At 44.8% G+C, this 27,327-nt stretch overlaps 1 protein-coding gene across 9 annotated transcripts in view; it reads left to right on the top strand.

The window, feature by feature from the left end:
- The window catches only part of FUT8 (fucosyltransferase 8), a 510,310-nt gene that overhangs the window by 227,256 nt on the left and 255,727 nt on the right, over nt 1-27,327 (top strand). For all 9 annotated transcript variants that reach the window (XM_030215545.1, XM_030215544.1, XM_030215552.1 and 6 more), the window contains one exon: nt 4,655-5,067. In XM_030215545.1, coding sequence (XP_030071405.1) covers nt 4,865-5,067 — 203 coding nt within the window. In that variant the 5' untranslated portion in view covers nt 4,655-4,864. The remainder of the gene's footprint in view (nt 1-4,654; nt 5,068-27,327) is intronic.

Raw genomic sequence — 27,327 nt, forward strand, 5'->3', positions numbered from 1 at the left:
AAATGCTGGATAGGGATGAATGGAGGGGGCAGGTGACAGACAAACATGGATGGCCATGGATTGGGAGGGCAGGGCTCACGGACAGAGGGGAATTGCTGGAAAAGGATGAATGGAGGGGGCAGGGGACAGATGGCCATGGATTGGGAGGGCACGGCTCACACTCTCTCTCTCATATACAATGTCTTTCTCACTCTCACACACTCTGTCTCACATTCACTCTCTATGTGCCACACAGTCACTCACACACTCGCTTGGTCTCATACACTCACTCAAACAGAGAATCTGTGTCTCACACACAGTCTCTCTCTCGCCCACACACACACACTCTCACTTACACTGTGTCTCACATACACACTTGCACACACTCTCATTCTCACACACACACTCTCTCACAAACACACTCACACCCAGACTCACGCTCTCTCTCACACAATCACACTTTCACTCCGACTCTCAAACAGTCACTCTCACATACACTCTCCCAAACATACACACTCCGAGGAAAACCTTGCTAGCGCCCGTTTCATTTGTGTCAGAAACGGGCCTTTTTTACTAGTAGCAGAATAAAATAATCAGAAATCACTTAGCAGTATTTTGGTTGAGGTCCAGCACAAGGAATGCTGCAAACAAAGTGGTCTGTGTCTCCCTATTCAGAGCCCAACCTGCCTCCTGCTATGCAGTGATTACCTCACAGGGAGTCGGCCAATTGCTGTATCAAAAATGTTCTCTAGGTATGATCAGAACTGATACAATCTGATCAAACAATTTTCAGTTGATTAACTCTCAAATTCCACTAGAATATAACTTTCCTCTAGTAAATAAATCAAAATATTCTCAATAATTATAGCAGTTTCATCAGTGTAAAATGCAAATTTATAACCAGTTGAGAGACTTTGTTTTTGCCTAGGACTGGCAGAATCTTTCCACAAAGTTAGAATGCTACAGGACCAGAAGCAGTTAGAAAAGCCTGACCTCTATCAGTGCTAGGCAGGAAAGGAAAGAGGGTATTATTTTTTTTCTTTGTTTTTGTCTTTTTGGGAGGGGGGGGGGGCAGAGTTAGAAGACAGAGAAGTGCACTACAATACAGATTCACAGGACAAATTAATTAAGCAATAAGCATTAAATTCCAGAGAATAGATATATCAGGTAGCTAAACCTATAGCCAAAAAGTTGAGAAATTAGAATAAAATAATCAGAAATCACTTAGCAGTATTTTGGTTGAGGTCCAGCACATGGAATGCTGGTTAGAATAAGATATCTGATTATTAACTTCCAGTAGATATGTATTTCATGGCAACTGCACAATGCATGTAGAAATCTGCCTCTACCTGTATTACATTTAAGGCACTTTACTGCCTTGCATACCCTAGTTGGAAAGCCTGTGCTGGAGAAAAGTGTGCCCTATGTAGTACCCAATAACTATATTCTTGAAAATGTGCTCTTCAAGTATATGATGTATGTGCTTAATACTAGTTAGTATAACGCAGGTCTCGCTTGGCAATGCTAATTCCTCTCTCCACATTTTTGTGCTGTCTGTGTTATCTACAAGATGTTCATGTTCTAGCAGTTTCTTATGCAAAGTAGACACTGAAATTCTGCGAAGCGTGCCTTCCATAAGAAAGTGCATAACTTGTTTCCATATTGTGACCCTAAATCTTTTCTATTCAACAAATTAACATGTGTTTCACTTGTAAGTTATTTGGTATATTTAAAGTTCATTGGTCAACAGCTTGTAATGGGACTGCTATTTATTTATTCTGTTACTTTTACACTCTCCTTTTCTGAAATCCCTAATTAACTTATCTTCTTATTGGGGTAGTCTACCAATATGCGTGTGGTAGGTAGGGGTTGAGGAGCAAGGGAAAGAACAAACACAGGTGGATTTAAAAACTCAAAAAAGGCTATTAAGTATATAGGAATGTAAATAATGTAATCCAGAGTTCTCTTTCCATGCAGGCTTTAAGTCACAATTTCCTGAACAGCAGTACTTGGTTTGTGCTTATCCTGCAGCAGAAACAGCTTCTGCCCTCTGTAGTCCCTGTGTTCCACCATCCACCCTCCCAACTTGTAATTTTATTTATTGTAAACCATTTAGATGTATATTTGATTTAGCAGTATTTCAAATAAAATTGAACCTTGAACTTTAAGATCTAAATATGTATATCTTGAAGGAAAAGCAGGATGGGGGAGCTATGCTAGAGAATTTTAAACGCATGCAAGATATTCTGTAAATACATAAGAAGCAGGTCTCTTTCAGTGGAAATGAGATTCTGTAATGAGAAATAAGCTGTGAGTAAAAGAGAGTAGACTTCGGTAAACTAAGCAAATATTTGTTTACAGAAAGGAGGGGTGGAAACATTCAGAAGCCTCCCAGTGGAGGTGGTGATGAGCACTGTGTCTGAATTCAAGAAAGCATGGGACATGTACAGAAGATCTCTGAGGAGCATGTAATTGTAGAGCAGAGCAGTCAGTGTGGAAGGGCAGATTGGATAGAAGGGCCCTATAGTATTTATTTCCTGTCATGCTGTATGTTTCTGTGACCTTGATAATAAGATGTAAAGACTGGTTCCTCTCCTGTCATATGGTTCAGGATATTGTTTCTAGCCTTTTCAAATACTACTTTTGAGTCTTTTAAAATATACCAAATAAAAGTGGAATATTTAATAGGCAGCGGAATGGGGTAGGCCGTTAATCCAATGGCCAGAACAAAACTTTGCCCAATACAGCATCAGCAAATGGAGAGTTTGGGGACAGGACTGGAGATTGATTTGTTTGGCCCCTCTGCCCAAAAAGGTATTCCATTAGTCCTAGAATATCTCATTTTATGATAGTAGATATTGAGGTAAACATATTGGATGCTATTCATCTAGCAGAGGCCCAAACATCCAGGGTTGAATCATGCCCATTATCTTTCTGGTAGATGACAGAAAACAAATTAGCAGTAGTAGAAAACTAATGCCAAATACTACTGGAAATGATCTGCAAATGCTTACTGCCTGTATTTTCTTGAAGTATACGCCTGCTTCAAGAGAAATGTACATTTCAAATGGCAGTATTTGCCTTTTTTGGTGGTTCCCATGTTCCTTTTTTCAGTGGGTTGGTTTCATCACTTAAATATGTATTATCTTTGATTTTATCTTCTATAAAGCCATAATTATTTTGCTTGCTCAGTTTATGAATTCAGCTTCAATATTACTAGAAATCTTGAGCTATAAAGGAGTATAATTTAGAAGTTGTGTGTGATTTTAGGAAATACGTAGAGCACAAGGGCAGTGTATTTGTTTTAAAATAAAAGCACCAAGATTTTTATGATATAATTGTTCACTATAAATATTTAATATTTTTGTTCTCATTTAAAATAATAGAACTACAGAGAGCCATTTTTTAAGAGCTAAAGGTTCTTTTGGTCTCGCAATTCTGCTGATTCCTTATCTATGGATATGTTACATTTAGTATTTTTAGAGGCCCTTTTACTAAACTATGTTAGGTGCTAAAGTGTGCTTAATGAGTCTAAAATGGCATACAGCGGGATGTGATCAGATATCCTGTAATAAATACCAAATGTGTGCACTAACCACAGGCTAAAAGTTACTTTTTTGAGGGAGCATGTCTGGGCAGAGAGTGGACATTCCTACATTAATCAGTAGTGCAGCTGTATTAGTGCATGTTAACTGTTAGCACATGTATAGTGTGTTCCCTTACCACCTACAAAATGGGTAGCGGTAAGCGAACACATGAGAAGTTTCAAAATGGCCACATGCTAATGGCAAAATTAGCACATGACAACTAATATAAAAATACCTTTTTTATGGCTGTAGTAAAAATGGCTCTAGTTGGGTGGGAAAGACTCGTATAAGTGCGCGCTAAGGCCACATTTTACTGCAGTTTAGTAAAAGGACCCCTTATTTTGGCCAAAATTGGTTCAACACTGTTTTGTCTGTGGCATCTAGGGGATGTGCTATTCCATCTAGCACGAATACTTTACAAAGTTGCATAGCCCATGAAGGCTGTTGGGAGGGGATAGAGACAGGGTGTGTCAGATGGCAGTGCCAAGTTTCTCTGTGGCCTTGCATAGTGCAGCACGATGGAAGCATGGAACTAGGCATCCAGTTCAGACAGATGAGTGAACTGAGAAAGTGTGCTAGTGTTTGGGATCAAAGAGGTTAGGAAGTATCCAGTGAATTTCATCAGATGTTAAATAGTAAATCATCAGGGCCAGCCCTACAATTGAGCAACTCTTTTTTTTTTTTTTTTTTTTTTTTGCTTATAGTCCCATCTTTCTGCCCTTCTTTTCAAACCATAGTGATGTATGCACATGGCCTTTCATCCTTCTGCACTCCCTATGAGTTGCCCTTGGTTAAAATACAGTTTAGATATCAAAAGGGGATGGAATTTGATATACTGCCTTTCTGTGTTTACAATAAAAGTGGTTTACATATTATATACAGGTACTTATTTTGTTCCTGGTGCAATGGAGGATTAAGTGACTTGCACAGAGTCACAAGGAGCTGCAGTGAGAATAGAGTCTATTTGTTGGAAGAATTGTCATAATTATCTGTTTATGTAAATAGTGATGCATTTACTTACATTTCTACCTCATGCCTCCATTTTTGTAAGTTATAATTTAATCATCATTTTTTTATTTTTTTTTCAGAGCTAGACAAAGAACACACATGTTAACTTATCTACATTCACCATAAAAGGAGCATCCTTGTAAAGAACTGCAGAGGTCACAAAGTTTAATTGTTACAAGGATGTGATGTCCAGGGGATCAAACGTTGGCCACGTTTTACATGGACCAAGGATTTAGATGTTTGCTGTTTTGTGAGCAAGAGCAACTTTGGACTTAGTTGGTACTCTGAAAATGCGGCCATGGACTGGCTCCTGGCGTTGGATTATGCTTATCCTGTTTGCTTGGGGGACCTTGCTATTTTATATAGGAGGACATTTAGTGAGAGACAATGAGCATCCTGATCACTCCAGCAGAGAACTGTCCAAGATACTTGCAAAACTTGAACGTTTAAAGCAGCAGAATGAAGATTTAAGGCGAATGGCAGAGTCTCTCAGGTATGGTTTAAAAGTAAGCATGCTGATCAGTGGTGGTCAAAGTTGGGTCATTAAGAAACTGCTTACTAAGTCAGTAAACCATTCCACAGAGTTGATTGATCCTTAATTATAGATTTAAGGGGTAAAAGCCATGCTTAATAGGCAGAAAAATGTTTTTAATGTCTAAGGTTTTCATGGGACAGTGCTATGTAGTATGACTAACATCTGCTATCTTCAAAGTTTTGTTCATCATAATGCCACTTGGTTTCCAAAATCAGGAGAATTCCTAAAACGTTTGCTTCACGGTATATGTATTTGTGTGGTTGCATGTGTATATATGCAGATAATACTGGATATAGATCACTAATTCTGTACTTTTCTGCCTCTTATGATTACATATAGAATTCTTTATGTAGTTTGAGCAGTGTGGCCTGTACCAAACTATATGCAACAATTGTCAAAGCTGAAATGGGCTTTACCAATTTATTTAGGATTTTTCTCAAGTGGAGTATTCATTAAACTATACCAATACACATTATATCCATAAAAGTGAATCATAAGATGGCATCACTGCAAGTTTCTGTATTGGAATTACTTTATTATAAGTGAATTTAAATAATATATTTTTTTTAATCTCCGAATTTGTTTTCTGCTTGTTGCCACCCTTCTCAAAAGTATGCTTTGGAACTAACAAATACATTCACCTGTTTTCTAATCAAAGGGAATTATGGGTCTGGGGTGATAGTAGCCAGCTGATGCTTCATCCCTTGGCTATGCACAGGAGGAAGCCAGAAGAGAAAGCATCCTGCTACATGCTGAATGAATGTCTAGTACTGATTAACAAAGACCCTGGACCCATTATTTGTCCCAGTTGATTGGTTACCTGACTTCCTATCCTCCCTAAAATCACAGTATGTGGAATACAGTTGATTACCAGTTGATTTCAGTGATTCAGAAGAACAAATATAAAACAATTAATATGAATTGTATCTCAGAAATTTATAGGATACTATGAAAAGTGTGAAATTTTTCTGTAGATGAACAAAAACTATGATGATACTGTTTCTGCGCCCCTTTTTTTGTATAAAAAGTGTCCATATATTCTCACAAGACTAATTTAGTGGATTAGAAGAGCAGCCTCACGGTTAGAGTTGCAGGATGAGAACTCCCATATAATTAAACTTCTTAGACATTTTTCAAGGTAGTCATTATATCAAATAAAAGTGAGCTGTAAAGCTAGGATTTCAGTCCTGCTTCTCAATTGATGCTCCTTGTGACCTTGGACAAGTCACTGTCATTGTCTCAAGTAGAAACTTAGGGGTAGATTTACTAACCTGTATTAATACATATTTGTTTTTAACTTGTATAAATGTGATTAATATGAATTATTAGTATATAGGCTCTATTGACAATAAGAGTACTTCAGTTAAATAATGTGTTAAATCCAGTGTTGGCTATGATTTTAAATCATTTTGTATGATTTTATTATTTGGAATCACTCCTTTACCCTGATTTTGATTTTAGAGTTGAAATCGCATATCTTTTTATGTTTATTAAATCAAAAATCATTTGCTGATGGATGTTGATTTAATCTTAAGATTCATGGATTTATTACTGTGTTTTTGCAGTATGACTACGCAGACCGCAATATATCTCGAGCCTCAACCTCTGGGAGATTCACTTTTGCTCTTCCCACAGAGAATTTCCCCATAAATCCCGCCCCCTTGTGGTTTAAAAAAAAGTTCCATTTAATAATCTCGCTCCTCAGATATCCGCTTGCCCCTCTACCTGAGGAAAGCTTCAGGATCATCATAGTCAGGAGTGCTGCCCAATCACTTCTCTCCTGCCAGAGCAGAAATCCAAACTACTGATGGCTGACATCAGATTTGACTTTCTTCCTCATATGACATCTCTGATTTGCCCCCCACCCCCCCCCCACCCCCCACACACACAACAATCTACGCTTATTATTTTCACATTCTTTCCATTCCATTCACCCATGTGTCTTCTGCCTGTTTCCATGCACTGTGAAGTTGGCAGTACTTGTCAACCAGATACTGAAAATAACAGTCAGAAGCTAGAGGGGAGATGATGGAGCAGTTGACCAGTAGAGGTCTACGTGTGACAGTTTCCATCCCTCTTGACCTGAATGAAGTGTAGATACACATATCCAAAAAGGCAAACATCCATAAGCAGCATATTCCCCTTCTCCATCCCCTTCTATCCCATGTGCTCTATTTCCCCTTTTCCCTTCCTCACTCCTCAATGTATGTCCCCCTTACCAATCTTTTTTCCCTCTTTCCTGCACCCACACTCCCTCCACCCTTTTTACCAAGGAGGTTAGATAAAACAGGAGATGGGGTGAGTCTATCTAGCCCATTATAAGCCAGTAGGTGGAGATTGCTGTCACACGGGTACACCCAAAACAATAGTAAATGCTATTGAAAACAATAGCAAACAGATTATTAGAAACAAGGAACTTTTTTTAAACATTTATATCATACATTATCCCAATCAAACTTGGGTTCAGTATAGCTTACATTTAAAAACACAGTGAGACAGAATAATAAAGTTATATCATGGGAGCAAGTAGATGGATATGTGTGAAACATTTAACAAAGTTGAGATTAGCATATATACCCAACTGGGCATTAAAAAAAAAAAAAGGTGAGTGCATTTTTTTTAATATACCACTGCAATCCACAAAACAAAAGGAGCAAGTTCCCATGTGCCATCTTTTTCTTTTGATGTAGGCACAGGAAAAAAGATTTTAAACGCTCCCAGGTTTCAACCTAATTCATGTTTAATGTGGGATATAAAGGTCTTAAACAAGTAGATAAATAGATAGAAACTCTGAATGTTGAGCATCTGAATCTCATAACATGATGTCTATTTTAATGGTCCTTTACCAGGAGAAAAAAAATCTCTGCAAGAATATAACAGTGCTAGGGTGTGCCTATAAGCAGCCCCTCCAAATGACACACTGATTACAATTTATAACAAATTACTACTCCACCTATGAAAAATTATTCCGTTATTATACTTCTGTGTACATCTGTATGCTGCACAAGCAGGCATGTTTGATTAAATAAAAATGCCACCAACAATAAAGAATGACAAAATGGATGCAGCATCTCATAGGTTTGCTTGCTTTGTTTTGAGTTTGCGGCAATGATGACTGTGCGAGGAAGAGGAAATAGAGATTAACGTCCTTGCTTTTTACATATGACTCCATCCATCCACCTCCCCTCCAGCCCTTGGTGCCCTCTCGGCACATACCTCAAGGCAATCTGGTGGTCTAGTGGCTTCTTCGGGGCAGGAAATATCCCTGCTCTTGCTCACTGCTGCTGACCCTTTGCTGCTGCAACACTTCTTTAAAATGGCTGCAGAGACTTCTAGTGGTGGCCTCGCAAGACTTCCATGGAAGTCTCGGCAGACATTTTTAAAAAGTGGTGACAGTGAGAGGATCAGCGGCAGCGGGCAGGAAAGAGTGGGGATCTTTACTGCCCTGAAGAAGCCACTAGACCACCAGGGTGCTTTGAGGTATGTTACGGGAGGGCATCCTGTAGCTCGGGGGAGGGAAGGCAAAGCTCGAATGCCATGCACTATCATGAGGACCCTGCAAGCCTGGGATTGCAGACCTAAAGGGATCCCTGCCGGATTCCCGCAGTACCTGCAGGAATCCTACTATCCCCGCACCCATGCAGCTCTCTAAATCAAACAAACATAGTAACATAGTAAATGACGGCAGAAAAAGACCTGTATGGTCCATCCAGTCTGCCCAACAAGATAAACTCATATGTGTATACCTTACCTTGATTTGTACCTGCCTTTTTCAGGGCACAGACTGTACAAGTCTGCCCAGCAGTATTTCCCGCCTCCCATCACTGGCTCCGGCACAGACCGTGTAAGTCTGCCCTCCACTATCCTCGCCTCCCAACCACCAACCTCTCTTCCCCCACCTGCTCCGCCACCCAATTTTGGCTAAGCTTCTGAGGATCCATTCCTACTGCACAGGATTCCTTTATGCATATCCCAAGCATGTTTAAGGTAGCTTAAAATGAATTCTAGGCAATACAGGAAGCCAGTAAAGCTGAAAAAGGCATGATCATATCTCCCCCCCCCCCCCCAAATCAATTTAGCGGCAGTATTCCACAAAATGTTGTGATTTGGTAAGAGAAGTAGCTGAAGCAAAACAATATAGACCATTACAGTAGTCTAGATGGGACAGATTCAAAGACTAATCCAGAACTGAGAAATGTTTTACTGAAAAGATAGACCGAATGGTTCTTTATTGATGAAGTTTTAAAAATGATTTTGCTACATGGTTAATCTGTGGAACCGAAGATAAATTAGTGTTAAAGTATACTCCCAAAAGTTTTGAAACTTTATCAGAGTTCAGTGATAAACCCATAACCTAATACTATTTTAGAATCTGGAGATGTATCAATCCAATTCATCCATAATAATGTTGTGTTGTCAGTATTAAGTTTAAAACCATGCACAACACTTAGTTCAATCCTTTCTATACATGATATGATATTAGGCAAAATAGAGAGGGTATCATTGTGGGTTGAAATTCCATGTATAAAAGGGAAAGGGACGATGATAGGAGTGTACTACCGTCCGCCTCGCCAGGATGAGCAGGTAGACGCAGAAATGATAAAAGAAGTCAGAGATGCAAACAAAACGGGCAATGCGATAATAATGGGTGACTTCAATTACCCAGATATAGACTGGGTAAATGTAACATCGGGACACACTAGAGAGGTCCAATTCCTTGATAAAATCAAGGACATCTTTATGGAGCAGCTAGTGCAGGAGACGACGAGAGAAGGAAAAATTCTAGACTTGGTCGTTAGTGGAGCGCATGATCTAGTGAGGGACGTTATGCTACTGGGGCCGCTTAATAACAGTGATCATAATATGATCAGTTTTGATATCAACCTTGAAGTAACTATACATAGGAAGTCAAATACGTTAGCGTTTAACTTTAAAAAAGGAGACTATGATAGAATGAGAAGAACGGTAAAAAAAAAAACTTAGAGGGGCAACTGAGAGAATAAAAACTGTACAACAGGCGTGGATGCTGTTCAAAAGTACCATCCTAGAGGCCCAGGCCAAACATACTCTGCAAATTACAAAAGAAAGACGGAAGTCCAAAAGACAGCCGGCCTGGTTGAAAAGTGAGGTGAAGGAAGCTATTAGGGCTAAAAGAAACGCCTTCAGAAAATGGAAGAAGGAACCGTCTGAAAATAACAAAAAGCAGCATAAGGAGTGTCAAAGCAAATGCAAGGCACAGATAAAGAAGGCTAAGAGGGATTACGAAAAAAGATAGCATTAGAGGCAAAAAAAACATAGTAAAATTTTTTTTCGGTATATTAAAAGCAGGAAGCCGGCAAGAGAATCAGTTGGGCCGCTGGACGACCGAGGGGTAAAAGGGGTGATCAAGGAAGACAAAGACGTAGCGGAGAGACTGAATGAATTCTTTCCTTCACCGAGGAAGATTTGGGTGGGATACCGGTGTCGGAAATGGTATTTCAAGTGGACGAGTCAGAGAAACTTACTGAATTCACAATAAACCTGGAGGACGTAATGGGGCAGTTCAGCAAACCTGGACCGGATGATATTCATCGTAGAGTACTGATAGAACTGAAAAATGAGCTTGCGGGGCTTCTGTTAGTGATATTCAATTTATCCTTAAAATCGAGCATGGCACCGGAAGATTGGAGGGTGGCCAATGTAACGCCGATTTTTAAAAAAAGTTCCAAGGGAGATCCAGGAAATTATAGACCGGTGAGTCTGACGTCGGTGCCGGGGAAAATGGTAGAGGCTATTATTAAAAACAAAATTACAGAGCACATCCAAGGGTATGGATTACTGAGACCAAGTCAGCACGGCTTTAGTGTGGGGAAATCTTGCCTGACCAATTTACTTCAATCCTTTGAAGGAGTAAACAAACATGTGGACAAAGTGGAGCCGGTTGATGTTGTGTATCTGGATTTTCAAAATGCGTTTGATAAGGTACCTCATGAAAGGCTACAGAGGAAATTGGAGGGCCATGGGATAGGAGGAAATGTCCTAGTGTGGATTAAAAACTGGTTGAAGGATAGGAAACAGAGAGTGGGGTTAAATGGGCAGTATTCACTATGGAGAAGGGTAGTTAGTGGGGTTCCTCAGGGGTCAGTGCTAGAACCGCTGCTTTTTAATATATTTATAAATGATTTAGAGATGGGAGTAACCAGCGAGGTAATTAAATTTGCTGATGACACAAAGTTATTCAAAGTCGTTAACTCGCGAGAGGATTGTGAAAAATTACAGAAGGACCTTACGAGACTGGGCGACTGGGCGGCTAAATGGCAGATGACGTTTAACGTGAACAAGTGCAAGCTGATGCATGTGGGGAAAAAGAACCCAAATTATAGCTACGTCATACAAGGTTCCACGTTAGGAGTTACGGACCAAGAAAGGGATCTGGGTGTCATCGTTGATAATACACTGAAACCTTTTGCTCAGTATGCTGCTGCGGCTAGGAAAGCGAATAGAATGTTGGGTATTATTAGGAAAGATATGGAGAACAGATGTGAGGATGTTATAATGCCGTTGTATCGCTCCATGGTGCGACCGCACCTTGAGTATTGTGTTCAATTCTGGTCGCCACATCTCAAGAAAGATATAGTAGAACTGGAAAAGGTGCAGTGAAGGGCGACAAAAATGATAGCGGGGATGGGACGACTTCCCTATGAGGAAAGACTAAGGAGGCTAGGGCTTTTCTGCTTGGAGAAGAGACGGCTGAGGGGAGACATGATAGAGGTATATAAAATAATGAGTGGAGTGGAACAGGTGGATGTGAAGCGTCTGTTCACGCTTTCCAAAAATACTAGGACTAGGGGGCATGCGATGAAACTACAGTGTAGTAAATTTAAAACAAATAGGAGAAACCTTTTCTTCACCCAACTCATAATTAAACTCTGGATTCCTTGTCATCAAGCAGATGAAGCCATTACGTATGGGTTGTGTCCATCAACCAGCAGGGGGAGATAGAGAGCACTCAACTTTTCACAGTGCCTCATGGCCAGCCAACTCCACTGCCTCTTCAGTATTCTCTGTCTCCCCAAGCAGGGTGGCTGCAGCTTCTTCGAGCTCCATCAAAAATCTGCCTGGGGGTGGCTCCTGGCTTGCCAGTTGTTAGCCGGGGTGTTAGAGGCTATAGCAGCTTCACTTTGAAGGCACATAGGTTAGCCCTTTCCCTGCCTTACCCATGCCCCCGTGGATGTGGACATATTAGCTTGCTTTTCCCTGTCCTTTCCCACTCAGTGGATGCAGGCACATTGGTTCGCCTTTCCCTGCCTTTCCCACTCATCTGAGCCTCCGGAGTTCTTTTTACCTCTGCTTTCCTCACAGCGTTAAAAAAAAAAAAAATGGAACAGAGGTTTTCCTTTGATTCTTCTATGGGACCGGAGCTGTGATACTCGGTCCGGTGAGGTAAGAGTGTTTTCTAACTCCTCCGGGGTGGGCCCGCGATCAGGGCGTTTTTGGCGTGAAACCGCCATTTTGAATTTTCCCCGCCGTTTTCGGCGATGGCTGCAGAGAATGTAAAGCGCTGTTCCCGGTGTGGCAAGCGCAAATCAGCAGCGGGGCTCTGTAAATTGTGCTGTACAGGTGTAAGAGCCGGCCTGAGCATGGCGAGCGATGATTCTTCCCGCTCAGAGCTGACAGCGGATGCCATTTTGAATTCTTCGCATGGCGCGGCCTCCGTAGAGACGGAGAGCCCTGAGCCCGGGGGGGAGGGGGGGGGAACCTCGAATTGAGGCTATTCAGGAAGCGGCTAGCCCCGGACGGGATCTGGGTGCCCAGGGCGAGTTTTTCTCCCTTGATTTTGTGTTATTATTGCCTAAAGCATACATGCTGAAAAGAGCTCTCCCTCAAGGGTCGTCTGAGGCCCCTTCTATTGTCCGTCCCCCCCCCCCCCCCCCCCGGTGGATTCTGGCCTGGGACTGCCCGCTGAGGCTATTTTCCCTGATAATTGGCATAAAGAAAAGCGTAGAAAGGCTAATTCCCCTTCAGATTGTGGTGCACCTTTTTGGCTGATGCCCTTTATGATATTGTCTGAGCTTCAGCTAAACAAATGGCAGTAGCAGTGGCGGCTCGCCGTCTTATTTGGCTACGACATTAGGCAGCGGACATGGCCTCTAAGCAAAGGTAGGTGAAGTTGCCCTTTCAAGGCCTTCTCCTATTTGGTGAGGAGTTGGGAAAAAAAATTGTTAAAGGCCTGGGAGATCCTAAACCCCAGCGCTTGCCCGAAGATAGGTCGAGGCCTTCCTCCAAGGGCCAGGCGGTCCACTCCTCTTATAGACCTCGCTTCTGTGAAGCTAGAAGGTACCGCCCGGGGCGTTCTGCTGGGTTCACTTCTCGTGCTCATTTTTCAGCAGAGGAACTCCTTTCGCTCAGACAAGCGTTCTGCAGCCACCGGCTGTAGGCCTGGAGTTCAGGGGCGACCCTCTCAATGATGGTGCGCCGGCCCCCTCCTCGCTGCCTGTCATCGGAGGACGTCTTTCCCTCTTTGCCGAGGAGTGGGCCAATATTTCCTCAGATCAGTGGGTTCTGGACCTGATCAGAGATGGCTACAGAATAGAATTCAACGTCCCAGTAAGAGACGTGTTTGTGGAGTCCCGATGTGGTTCTGCCGCTAAACGGGCGGCGGTAGAGGAGACTTTGCAAGGTCTGATTCAGTTAGGGCCCGTGTCCCCGGTACCTCCCGCCGAACACGGCTCCTGAGGAGGCCCCGCCCGCGAGCTTGGGACATTGTCCAGCTGCTGGGATCGATGACAGCCACATTGGAAGTGGCGCCCTGGGCGAGAGCGCACCTGAGACCTCTACAGTATTCCCTACTTCAAAGATGGTCTCCAGTTTCTCAGGATTATCAATGCAGACTTTCTTGGCTCCCTGCGGCCCAACTCAGCATGGAGTGGTGGTTCTCAGACAGCATGCTGCGGCGAGGAATGCCGCTGGTGCTCCCTGATTGGTGTCTAGTAGTGACAGATGCCAGCCTGAAGGGCTGGGGCGCACATTGCAAGGGGAAGCATGCCCAGGGTCTGTGGACACCCCAGGAGTCGGAGTGGTCCATCAACCGCCTGGAGTTGAAAGCGGTGTTTCAGTGGCTTCTGGCCTTTCAAGTGACCCTGGAAGGATTGGCTGTCAGAGTGATGTCGGACAACACGACAGCAGTGGCCTACATAAATCGACAAGGCGGCACTCAGTGCAGAGCACTGGCTGCGCAGGCCGAACAGATTTGCCACTGGGCCGAGCTGCATCTTCAGTTTCTGTCGGCAGCTCACATTGCAGGTCAGAGCAACGTGCAAGCCGATTATCTAAGCAGGCATCAGATCGATCCATTAGAATGGGAACAAGCAGATGAAGTATTCCTGCAGATATGTGCCAAATGGGGCAAGCCCGTGATGGATCTTATGGCGACAAGTTCAAATGCCAAAGTCCCGTGCTTCTTCAGCAGACGGAGAGATCCTCGCTCGGCAGGGTTGGATGCCTTGACTCAGCCCTGGCCTCCAGGCCTACTATATGTGTTCCCTCCGTGGCCCTTGATAGGGCGCGTGCTCCTGCGGATTCGGCTGCACCCAGGAGAAGAGGTCCTCATCGCCCCGGATTGGACCAGGAGGCCTTGGTATGCGGACCTCCGACAGATGCTAGTGGAGGCTCCCCTTCCTTTACCTCTGGTACCGAACCTGTTGTCACAGGGCCCGGTAGCCATGGAGGACGCCTGTCGCTTTGGTCTTATGTCATGGCGATTGAGAGGGCACAATTGAGGGACAAAGGCTATTCAAACACAGTCATTTCCACTCTCCTGCAGGCCCGCAAGCGTTCCACTTCCGTGGCTTATGCCAGGATTTGGCGCCAGTTTGAGTCTTGGTGTGCTTCAAAAGCGATCACACCCATGCGGGCTCCTGTCTCGCTGATTCTGGACTTTTTGCAGGATTGTGTACAAATAGGCTTGGCCTATAATTCCCTGCTGGTGCAAGTGGCAGCATTGGCCTCCCTTCGTGGTAAGGTTGAAGGCATGTCTTTAGCTGCTCATCCAGATGTGGCACGGTTTCTTAGTGGGGTGCTTCGGCTCTGGCCTTCCGTGCGAGCACCCTGTCCAGCTTGGAACCTGGGGCTAGTTTTGAAGGCCCTGCAGGCTTCTCCTTTTGAGTCGCTTCGGCGAGCATCGGAGAAAGATTTGACACTAAAGGCCGTTTTTCTTGTGTCCATTACTAAGGCGAGACGGGTGTCAGAGCTCCAGGCGCTTTCCTTTAGAGACCCATTTCTGCAATTCTCAGAGTCCGGGGTCACGGTTTGGACCGTGCCTTCTTTCATGCCTAAGGTGGTTTCAGCGTTTCACCTAAACCAGCCTATTTTCTTGCCCTCCTTTGATAAGGAGGAGTTTCCAGAATCTTTTGGCCAGTTGCACCTGTTGGATGTGCGCAGGACTCTGCTGCAGTATCTGCGAGTTACTATCTCTTTCAGGATCTATGATCATCTGTTTGTTTTGCTATTAGGTCCTCGCAGAGGGTCTCCAACGTCTAAAGCCACTATTGCCCGCTGACTCAAAGAAACTATCTTTTCAGCTTATCTGCTTGCCGGCCGGTCTCCGCCTGTAGCCTTTAAGGTGCATTCTACCAGAGCGATTTCTTCCTCTTGGGCTGAAACCGGAGCACTCTCTCGTCAAGAGATATGCAGTGCAGCAACATGGGCTTCTAAGCTCTCTTTTGCCCGACATTACAGGCTGGATGTGGCTGCTAGGAGGGATGCACGTTTTGGAGCACAAGTGCTAGCACGTGGTGTGACCTGTTCCCACCCTATATAGGGATTGCTTTCTTACATCCCATACGTAATGGCTTCATCTGCTTGATGACAAGGAAGGGAAAATTAGGTTCTTACCTTGGTAATTTTCTTTCCTTTAGTCATAGCAGATGAAGCCATGAGCCCTCCCTGTATGAATGTCTGTATGCTGTGAATCTGTTTCAGGTTCTGTTCTTGTTTCCTGAAGTTCCTTCCTTGGGAGAAAGTTGGAAAACAGTCTTCAGGATTCATGTTCACTTATAGGAGGATGAGTCCATTCCCTCCAGTTTATGTTTTGGGAGGATGAGTTTATTCCCTCCAGGAGGATGTGTTCATTCCCTCCTTTTGAGTTCATGCCCTTGTTAAGGGGCCATCGTTCGCTGTGAGGAAAGTTCATGTTATTCCCATTGCGGTTTGCCATACTGCTTTGGAAGCTTCAAATACTGAAGAGGCAGTGGAGCTGGCTGGCCATGAGGTACTGTGAAAAGTTGAGTGCTCTCTATCTCCCCCTGCTGGTTGATGGGCACAACCCATATGTAATGGCTTCATCTGCTATGACTAAAGGAAAGAAAATTACCAAGGTAAGAACCTAATTTTCCCTTCTCCGAGTACAAGCAGGCTCTAATATTCTTATGTGTGGGTCGTTGTCCACGACGGCCCAGGAGACCGGAACTTTTCTTCAGAAAAACCTACACGTTTGTAGAATGCTCGTTCGCGAGCACACCGCGCATGCGCGAGCAGCTTCCCGCCCGTGACGCAAGCCTGACTAAATCTGTTCTTTTTTCTCCGCTCTACCAAGGAGTTGTGTGTTCCGCTGCTCCTCGTGTGTTTTTGGCCCTGGAGAATGCTTTTTTTCGCATTTATCGCACCCTTTTTCCTTATTTTCTTTTCTTCTTCGTCTGGTTATTCGAAAATAAAAAAAGATTTTCGTTGCGGCCGCCTTCAGGCTGCTCGGCCGCATCCTTTTCCCCCTTTTTCGTGCCCTTTTCATTGGCACAATCGAGTCTTTTGATTTCACGGGCACTGTTTTCCTTCCCATGTCATTGAAGACACCCAGCGGCTTCAAACACTGTACTCGCTGCAACCGGACCATCTCAAGTACCGACCCTCACGTGTGGTGCCTCCAGTGTCTTGGGCCCGATCATCTTCCAGCTGCTTGTATGCTGTGTAAGTTAATGAAGAAAAGGACTCAGGTGGCGCGAGAGACTTTTTCCTGATAGGTCCGGTCTTTCGACGTCGGCATCTACATCGCTACCGAGGTCGGCGGCATCGATGTCGAGGGAAGGAGCACCAAGAGATCAGGTAATGGCTGCCGAGAGACCACTTCGAGCTGGGAGCAGCGAGGCATCGAGTGGGTCTCCACCCGTCTCGAGGCCTACTGCTATGTAGGCCCCCCAGGACCGACCTGAGTCGAACCCGGCCCCGAGGAGGTGTGAGGATTACATGTCCTCATCGGTGCCAAGGAGTGTCGATGACGGGCGTCAAGCGAAGGTGAAGAAGTGCCATCATCGATCTCCTTCCAGACACGGTGTCGAGGGAGTCGGCACCCGAGAAGCATCGGCACCGGGAGAACCACTCACTCTCCATTCAGGAGGTTCCTATGCGTCGGTCGTCCGGCAGCCTGGTACCAGCTCTCGAACCCCCTCAGATTCTGGCACCGACTCCTGTATTGGCCCCACAGTCTTTTCCGATGGCAGCTCTCGATGAGCATATCCAGCCCCTTCTTCCAGAACTTTTGGAAGGATTGCTTTGTCATACTGCCTCGGTGCAGGGGGTGCTTGCGCCTCCCGTACCTACTGCAAAGACGGCATCTGGGCCATCACCTGCGAGCAGGTCCCCGCACTCGGTGCCGCTTACCACCTGGGTCGACTCCCCCTCGACATCGGTAGAGGAAGCTTTGCCGCAGTCCAGACAGGGGTCGACTTCTCGGCATCCCCCACGAGGTCGTCGATCCTCGAAGTCGAGACATGCTCAGGTTCGGACTGCTCTTAGAGAGCTTCTGTCCAATACCGACAAGGAGCGCTCATGGGGAGAAGAGGAAGACCCTAGGTGTTTTTCGGATGAAGAGTCCTGTGGACTTCCCTCGGATCCTACTCCACCTATTGAAGTAAGAAAGTTTCCATCTGAGAGTCTTACTTTCTCATTCTTTGTACGGGAAATGTCTAAGGACATTCCATTCCCTATGGAGGTTGTGGATGAGCCCATGGCTGAGATGCTCAAGGTCCTGGATTATCCTTCTCCACCTGCAGAGCTTGCAACAGCCCCCTGCACAATACACTTAGGGAAGTGCTGATGCGGAATTGGTCTTGCCCTCTCTCTAATTCAGTTGTTCACAAGAAGTCCGAGTACAGAGTCCATGGAGAGCCTGTAATGGTGAAGGCCCAACTTCCTCACGATTCCATGGTGGTGGACTCTGCTCTCAGAAAAGCCAAGAGTACTAGAGACCATGCCTCAGCACCCACAGGCAGAGAGTCTAGGACCTTGGACTCTTGGGAGGAGAACATATCAGACCAGAATGCTCGCTGCCAAGATCCAAACATACCAGCTTTACACGAGCATTCACTTACGTAACTCGAGGCAACTGTCCAGTTTAGTTGAAGCTCTTCCTCCGGAGCTTTCTGAACCTTTTCACTAGGTGGTCAGGCAGCAGAAGGCATGTCGTAAATTCCTGGCCAGGGGGGCTTACGATACTTTTGATGCCACATCCCGAGTAGCTGCTCAAGGTATAGTGATGCCCAGACTCTCATGGCTGCGTGTCTCTGACCTGGATCAGAAAACCCAGCAGTGAATGGCGGATGTTCCTTGCCGGGGGGATAATCTTTTTGGAGAAAATGTAGAGGACATGGTCGATCAGATAAAAAAGCATCATGACGCCATGGATTCTCTCTCCCACTGGACGTTTTCTGCTACTGCCGCCTCATCCAGGAGGTTTTTTGGAGGGATGAGGAGAGCTCCCTATTCCTATAATAGGCATAGGTACACTCCTGCCTCTCGGTTCAGGCTCAGCCCCAGCATGCGCGTTCTCATCAACGCCATGCGCCCAAGGCCCCTCCGGCTCCCCAGCAAAAGCAAGGGACGGACTTTTGACTGGCTCCGGTACAGCATAGCCGCAGTCAAAGTGTCCGTACCGGGCGATTTGCCTGTCAGGGGGAGGTTGATATTTTTTCACCAAAAGTGGCCTCCTATAATCTCCGACAGGTGGGTTCTTTAAATAGTCCGGTTCGGCTACACACTCAATCTGGCCTCCGGGAGCTCAGTCCTTCAGCTCTCAGCACAAGCAGGTACTTGCAGAGGAACTCTCCTCCCTTCTAAAGGCCAATGCGGTCAAACCCGTTCCACCAGGGGAAGAAGGGCTGGGATTTTATTCCAGGTACTTCCTTGTGCAAAAGAAAACAGGGGGGATGCGTCCCATCCTAGACCTAAGGGCCCTGAACAAATTCCTAGTCTGAGAAAAGTTCAGGATGGTTTCCCTAGGCACCCTTCTTCCCGTGATTCAAGAAAACGATTGGCTATGCTCTCTGAACTTAAAGGATGCCTGTACTCGCATCTCGGTACTCCCAGCTCACAGGAAGTACCTTCGATTTCGACTGGGAACTCAGCACTATCAGTACTGTGTACTACCCTTTGATCTCGCATCTGCGCCCAGGGTCTTTACAACGTGCTTGGCAGTTGTTGCAGCATCGCTACGTAGACTGGGAGTGTGTTCCCTTATCTCGACGATTGGCTGTTGAAGAACACCTCAGAGGCAGGAGCTCTACAGTCCATGCAGATGTCTCTTGGAACTACTCGGGTTTGTAGTAAATTATCCAAAGTCCCATCTTGTTCCAGTACAGAAATTGGAGTTCATTGGAGCTCTGTTGGACACACGGACGTCCCGAGCTTATCTTCCCCAGGCAAGGGCAGGCAATCTTCTGGCCCTAGTGTCCTTGGCTTGGGCGTCTCCACAGATCACAGCTTGGCAGATGTTGAGACTTTTAGGGCACATGGCCTCCACAGTTCATGTAACTCCCATGGCACGCCTACATATGAATTCAGCTCAGTGGACCCTAGCTTCCCAGTGGTGCCAGGCCACAGGGGATCTAGAGGATGTCATCCATCTCTCCACTGATTTTTGCAGTTCCCTTCAATGGTAGACCATTCGATCCAATCTGACCTTGGGACGTCCATTTCAAATTCCTCAGCCACAGAAAGTGCTGACCTCGGATGCATCCCTCCTAGGGTGGGGAGCTCATGTAGATGGGCTTCACAATCAGGAGAAGGATTTTCAGATCAACTTCCTGGAATTACGAACGATCTGGAACACTCTCAAGGCTTTCAGAGAATGGCTGTCCAACCAGATCATCCTAATTCAGACAAACAATCAGGTTGCAATGTATTACATCAGCAAGCAGGGGGGTACCAGATCTCGCCCTCTGTGTCAGGAAGCCATCAAGATGTGGCTTTGGGCTTGTCGTTACGGGTTGTTTCTTCAAGCCATGTATCTGGCGGGCGTAAACAACAGTCTGGCCGACAGGTTGAGCAGGATAATGCAACCCCACGAGTGGTCTCTGAACATGGATGTTGTCCGCAAGATCTTCCGAGTGTGGGGCACCCCCTCGGTGGATCTTTTTGCCACTCAGGTCAATCACAAAGTCCCTCAATTCTGTTCCAGACTCCAGGCCCACGACAGACTAGCGTCAGATGCCTTTCTCCTGCATTGGGGGACAGGGCTTCTGTATGCGTATCCTCCCATACCTCTAGTAGGGAAAACTCTGCTGAAACTCAGGCAAGATCACGGAACCATGATTCTGATAGCGCCTTTCTGGCCCTGTCAGATCTGGTTTCCTCTTTTTCTGGAGTTCTCCTCGAAAGAACCGTGGAGATTGGAGTATTTTTCAACCCTCATCACTCAGAACGAGGGGTCGCTTCTACATCCCAACCTCTAGTCTCTGGCTCTCACTACCTGGGTGTTAAGAACTTATAGGTTGCCTCTTTGGGTCTTTCAGAGGGTGTCTCCCGAGTCTTGCTTGCTTCCAGGAAAGATTCCACGAAAAAGAGTTATTCTTTTAAATGGAGGAGGTTTGCCGTCTGGTGTGACAGCAAGGCCCTAGATCCTTTTTCTTCTCCTACACGGACTCTGCTTGAATACCTTCTACACTTATCAGAGTCTGGTCTTAAGAGCAACTCCATAAGGGTTCACCTTAGTGCAATTAGTGCTTATCATCAAGGTCAGCCTATCTCTGGATAGCCTTTAGTTGTTCGCTTCATGAGAGGTTTGCTTTTGTCAAAGCACCCTATCAAACCTCCACCAGTGTCATGAGATCTCAACGTCGTTCTCACCCAGCTGATGAAAGCTCCTTTTGAGCCACTGAATTCCTGCCATCTGAAGTACTTGACCTGGAATGTCATTTTCTTGGTGGCTGTTACTTCAGCTCATAGGGTCAGTGAGCTCCAAGCCCTGGTAGTCCATGCTCCTTATATTAAATTTTATCATAACAGCGTAGTCCTCCATACTCACCCTAAGTTCTTGCCAAAGGTGGTGTCTGAGTTCCTTCTGAACCAGTCAATTGTCTTGCCAACATTTTTTCCCCGTCCACACACCCGCCCTGGTGAAGAAAAGTTGCACACCTTGTACTGTAAGAGGGCATTGGCCTTTTACGTGGAGCGGACAAAGCCTTATCGACAGTCCGCCCAACTGTTTGTTTCTTTTAATCCCAACATAAGTACCTAAGCACTGCCACGCTGGGAAAAGACCAAAGGTCCATCAAGCCCAGCACTCTGTCTCCGACAGCGGCCAATCCAGGTCCCAAGAACCCGGCAAAAACCCAAAATTTAATAACGATCAATGGACTTTTCCTTCAGGAATCTGTCAAGACCCCCTTTAAACTCAGCAAGGCCAGCTGCCGTCACTACCTTCTCCGGCAATGAGTTCCAGAGTCTAACCACACGCTGAGTAAAGAAAAACTTTCTCCAATTTGTTTTAAACCTACCACATTCTAATTTCATCTTGTGTCCCCTAGTTCTATTATTGTTAGAAAGCGTAAACAAACGCTTCACATCTGTCCGCTCTACCCCACTCATTATTTTGTAGACCTCTATCATATCACCCCTCAGCCGCCTTTTCTCCAGGCTAAAGAGTCCTAGCCTTCTTAACCTCTCCTCATGGGGTAGTCGTCCCATCCCTTTTATCATTTTTGTCACCCTTCTCTGCACCTTCTCCAATTCCTTTATATCTTTTTTGAGATGAGGCGACCAGAACTGAACACAATACTCCAGGTGCGGTCGCACCATGGAGCGATATAACGGCATTATAACATCCTCATGCTTGTTTTCCATCCCTTTTCTAATAATACTCAACATTCTGTTCGCCTTCTTAGCCGCCGCAGCACATTGAGCGGAAGATTTCAACGTCCTATCCACGATGACTCCCAGATCCCTTTCTCGGTCCGTAACTCCTAAAGCGGAACCTTGCACAACGTAGCCGTAATTCGGGTTCCTCCTTCCCACATGCATCACTTTGCACTTGTCAACGTTGAACTTCATCTGCCATTTGGACGCCCAATCCCCCAGTCTCACGAGGTCCTCTTGTAATCTTTCACACTCCTCCCGCGACGAGACGACCATGGATAACTTTGTGTCATCTGCGAATTTAATTACCTCACTAGCTACTCCCATCTCAAGGTCATTTATAAATATGTTAAAAAGCAGCGATCCCAGCACAGACCCCTGAGGGACCCCACTAACTACCCTTCTCCATCGAGAATACTGACCATTCAACCCTACTCTCTGCTTCCTGTCTTTTAACCAGCTCTTAATAATATAATAATACTCTGCCTCCGATCCCATGACTCTCCAGTTTCCTTTGGAGTCTTTCATGAGGCACTTTGTCAAACGCCTTCTGAAAATCTAGATATACAATATCCACCGGCTCCCCTTTGTCCACATGCTTGTTCAACCCCTCAAAAAAATGCAGTAGATTTGTGAGGCAAGACTTCCCTTCACTAAATCCGTGCTGACTTTGTCTCAGCAGTCCATGCTTTTGTACGTGCTCCGTAATTTTATTCTTAATAATAGCCTCCACCATTTTTTCCGGCACCGACGTCAGACTCACCAGTCTATAATTTCCTGGATCTCCTCTGGAATCCTTTTTAAAAATCGGCGTTACATTGGCCACCCTCCAATCTTCCGGTACCACACCTGATTTTAGGGATAAATTGCATATTACTAACAACAGCTCCACAAGTTCATTTTTCAGCTCTATTAATACTCTGGGATGAATACCATCTGGACCCGGCGATTTACTACTTTTTAGTTTGCAGAACTGCCCCATTACATCCTCCAAGTTTACAGAGAAATCATTTAGTCTTTCCAACTCGTCCACTTCAAATACCTTTTCCGGCACCGGTATCCCTCCCAAATCCTCCTCGGTGAAGACCGAAGCAAAGAATTCATTTAATTTCTCCGCTACAGCTTTGTCTTCCCTGATCGCCCCTTTAACACCACCGTCGTCCAGCAGCCCTACCAATTCTTTAGCCGGCTTTCTGCTTTTAATATACCTAAAAAAAATTTTTGCTATGTGTTTTCGCTTCTATCGCTAACTTTTTTTCAAAGTCCTCCTTAGCCCTCCTTATCTCCTTTTTGCATTTGGCTTGACATTCCTTATGCTTTATCTTATTGTCTTCCGTTGGTTCCCGTCTCCATTTTCTGAAGGATTGTTTTTTGGCTCTAATAGCTTCCTTTACAGCATCCATGCCTGATTCAAGTTTTTTTTTACCCTTTCAGGTGCTCCCCTCAGTCTTTTTTTCACCGTTCTCCTCATTTTATCGTAGTCTCCTTTTTTAAAGTTAAACGCTAGTGTATTTGATTTTCTGAGTTCACTTACTTCGTAGCCAATATCAAAACCGATCATATTATGATCACTGTTATCAAGCGGCCCTCGCACCGTTACCCCCCGAACCAGATCATGAGCCCCACTAATGATTAAGTCTAGTATTTTCCCTTCTCTCGTCGGCTCCTGAACCAGCAAGCCGTCCTTGATTTCATCAAGAAATTTCACCTCCCTTGCGTGTACCGTTGTTTCATTCACCCAGTCTATATCCGGATAATTGAAGTCACCCATTAATATTACATTGCCCTTTTTATTTGCTTCCCTAATTTCCCTTGTCATTGCCGCGTCCGTCTGCTCGTCTTGGCCAGGCGGACGGTAGTACACTCCTATCACCATCCCTTTTCACGTGGAATTTTAATCCACAAGGATTCCAGTCGGGGTTTTGTCTCCTGCAATATTTGCAGCCTATCTGAGTCAAGGTTCTCATTTACATACAGCGCTACCCCTCCTCCAATCCTATCCACCCTATCGCTGCGATATAATTTGTAGCCCTGTATGACTGTGTCCCATTGGTTATCTTCCTTCCACCAGGTCTCAGAGATGCCTATCATGTCCAGTTTTTCATTGTGCGCAATGTACTCCAGCTCTCACATCTTATGCCTCAGGCTCCTGGCATTTGCGTATAGACATTTCAATGTATGCTTGTTGTTCTGATTATTATTACGTGTAATATGTGGCATTATTTTTATATTTAATTTCTTTATTAATTTTCATATATACAAAAACATCTATGAAGGATACACCAACTTCAAACAAATCCAACCACACAAATCAATCAACTATATTAATAATTAAAGCAATAAGTCAGTATTATAGCCCACAAAAGAAGAGGAGTCCAAGGCTCTACCAAAGGAAGTTGGAACAATTAAAGAAACTATAAACTAAATCAAATTGAGTGTGCGGTTATCCTATTTCTAATCAGTCCAGCCTTATCCATTTGTCATGCTTTCTTGCTGTCTCGCTTCTATAAAGTTAACCAACTGATCTGGATCATAAAAAAATGTACCTTTGCTCTTTGAAAAAAATCAAACATTTACAGGGGAATCTCAGTTGGAAAGACGCTCCTAACCCAAGACTCTCTGTTTTATATCAAGAAATTTCTTTCTCCTTTGTTGTGTCCATCGGGAAACGTCTGGAAAGATCAAGACTTTACTCCCCAGAAATTCTGGTTGAATATTTTTGAAATATAATCAGAGCAATGATTCTTTATCTTGTAAGAATACAAACGTAATAATTGCTGTTGCCCTGGTTTTTATTTCCTCATTAGATTGTTCTAAAAATCCTGTTAAATCCAGTGTCTCTGATGGAGCTTCCTGTTGAGTGGAAACTACTTGTGAAGAATTCTGTTGTGTATTCTTTTTATCAGCAAGATAATATATTCTCTGCAAAGGAGGGAGAGATTGATCTTGATATTTGAATATCTCTTTAAGAAATTTATGAAACATTTCTCTTGCGGAAATATATTTTGTTTGAGGAAAATTGAGTATACGAAGATTTAAATTTCTTGAAGAGTTCTCCAGATTTTCAATTTTCCTACAAAGCAATAAACGATCTCCAGCCATTTGGGACTGTTGCTCCTTCACTTTAACCAAGTCCCCTTCCAAAGATTTTTGTTTAATCAAAATAGTCTCAAAGTTTTCTTTTATTTCCATTATTTGTTGCACATTTTTCAATGAGCCAGCAATAAATGAGGTACAAACCTTGTGCAAGATCTCAAGGGCTGACCAAATGGAATCTAAAGATATTACTTGAGGCTTCACCAGGGGTTGTAAAACCATGGCGTGAAGTGAAGATTCCTCCTCGAAGTCAGCAATTCGGGTCCCCTCCACTGCAGCGTTTTCTCCCGCCATGCCTGGCGCTAAACTCCCGACTTGTAGTTGAATCGCTGACGCCGCTATGTTCAACGGGGTCTGCCGCCCCTTCGAGTCGCTGTTCTTCGCACTCGGAACCCCGGCTCCGTCTAAGTGCAGCGGTGAGGGAGTTGTTGGTCCGAATGGGCTGAGCGATAATTCGCCCTCCAGACCGGGGCTCTTCCTTGCCTCAGTCACGGATACGCCCGTCGGTGTGGACACCATGTACGCAGAGATTGGAAGTTGCTTCGAAGAGGTAGGCTCTGCCCCAGGGAGAGGAGGTCCCCTAAGTTTGCCTTTTCTCTTCGACATGCTCTTCCGAGGAAAAAGGTATCTTTTAGGGTTAATAGGAGGAGCATTCCACCCCTGCATCCTACTCCGACGCCATCTTGGACCCAATACGTGGCATTATTAATATGTTGTCTTCCGTCTGGTCATTATTAATTTTATTTAAGTCTATCTGATCCTCTATGATTTCTTTGTCGTCCTTACTCACAAGTAACCCTTTTTTCCCTATCTGGGCGATATCCTCAAAAGATACGAGGATGGGAGTTGCCATCTGAAAACGCACAATTTCAAATTGGCTAGCAGATTGCATTTCCTTCACTTACACCCAAGCTGGGCTGACTCTGGAGGGCTATGTCACGGCTCACAATGTTAGAGCCATGGCTGAGTCAGTGGCTCACTTGAAGTCAGCTTCTATTGAAGAGATTTGCAAGGCTGCAATGTGGTCATCAGTCCACACATTCACATCTTACTACTGCCTTCAGCAGGATACCCGACGCAACAGTCGGTTCGGGCAGTCTCTGTTCTTACAACCCTCCCTCCTCCCCTTTGGAGTTGTCTTCATTTATCTTGTTTGCTTTCTATTTAACTGATTTAGTCAGGCTCGCGTCGCAAGCAGGAAGCAGCTTGCGCATGCACGGTACTCTCGGGCCCACACGACCGAGCATTCTACAAACTTCTAGGTTTTTCTGAAGAAAAGTTCTGGTCTCCTGGGCCGTCGCGGACAACGACTCACACGTAAGAATATTGAGCCTGTTGTCTGTCTGTCTATCTATCTATCTATCTATCTATCTATCTATCTATCTATCTATCTATCTATCTATCTATCGGGACATAGCAGAAAATCCTCACCTCCAACTTGGCAGTTTGGAAGAGGGAAGTCTTACAGGAGAGAATCACTGTGGTGAGGCAGGAAGTAATCCTGTAGCCAGGACTTGCCCTCTGTGGGATGCAAATGTGATATCCTCTTGCACCACTGATGAATCTCCAGGGGTTTCTGCCCAGGAGGAACCAGGGGTTTCTGCCCAGGAGGAAAAGGGTTAGGACTGCTGTTTTAGTTGAAGATTTGATTATTAGTCATGCAGATAGGTGGCTTGCTGGTTGGTGATTATGAGGATAGCTTGGATACTTATTTCCTGATGCAAATGAGGCAGACCTCACACATCACCTAGATATGATTTTAGACAGTGTTGGGGATGAGCTGGCTGTTATGGTACTAGTGATACAGGAAACTAAGGGAGGGATGTTCTGGAAGCCAAATTTAGGCTCTTATTTAGAAAGTTGTAATAATCCTTAACCTCCAGGGTAGCATTCTCAGAAATGCTTCCTGTTCCGCATGTAAAACCTAACAGGCAGGAAAAGCCGTGGAGTCTGTATATGAATGAGATAAAGGTGCAGGGAAGAAGGATTTAGATTTGTTAGAAACTTGGGCATCATTCTGGG

The sequence above is a fragment of the Microcaecilia unicolor genome, chromosome 9, assembly GCF_901765095.1.
Source record: "Microcaecilia unicolor chromosome 9, aMicUni1.1, whole genome shotgun sequence".
NCBI lineage: Eukaryota > Metazoa > Chordata > Amphibia > Gymnophiona > Siphonopidae > Microcaecilia > Microcaecilia unicolor.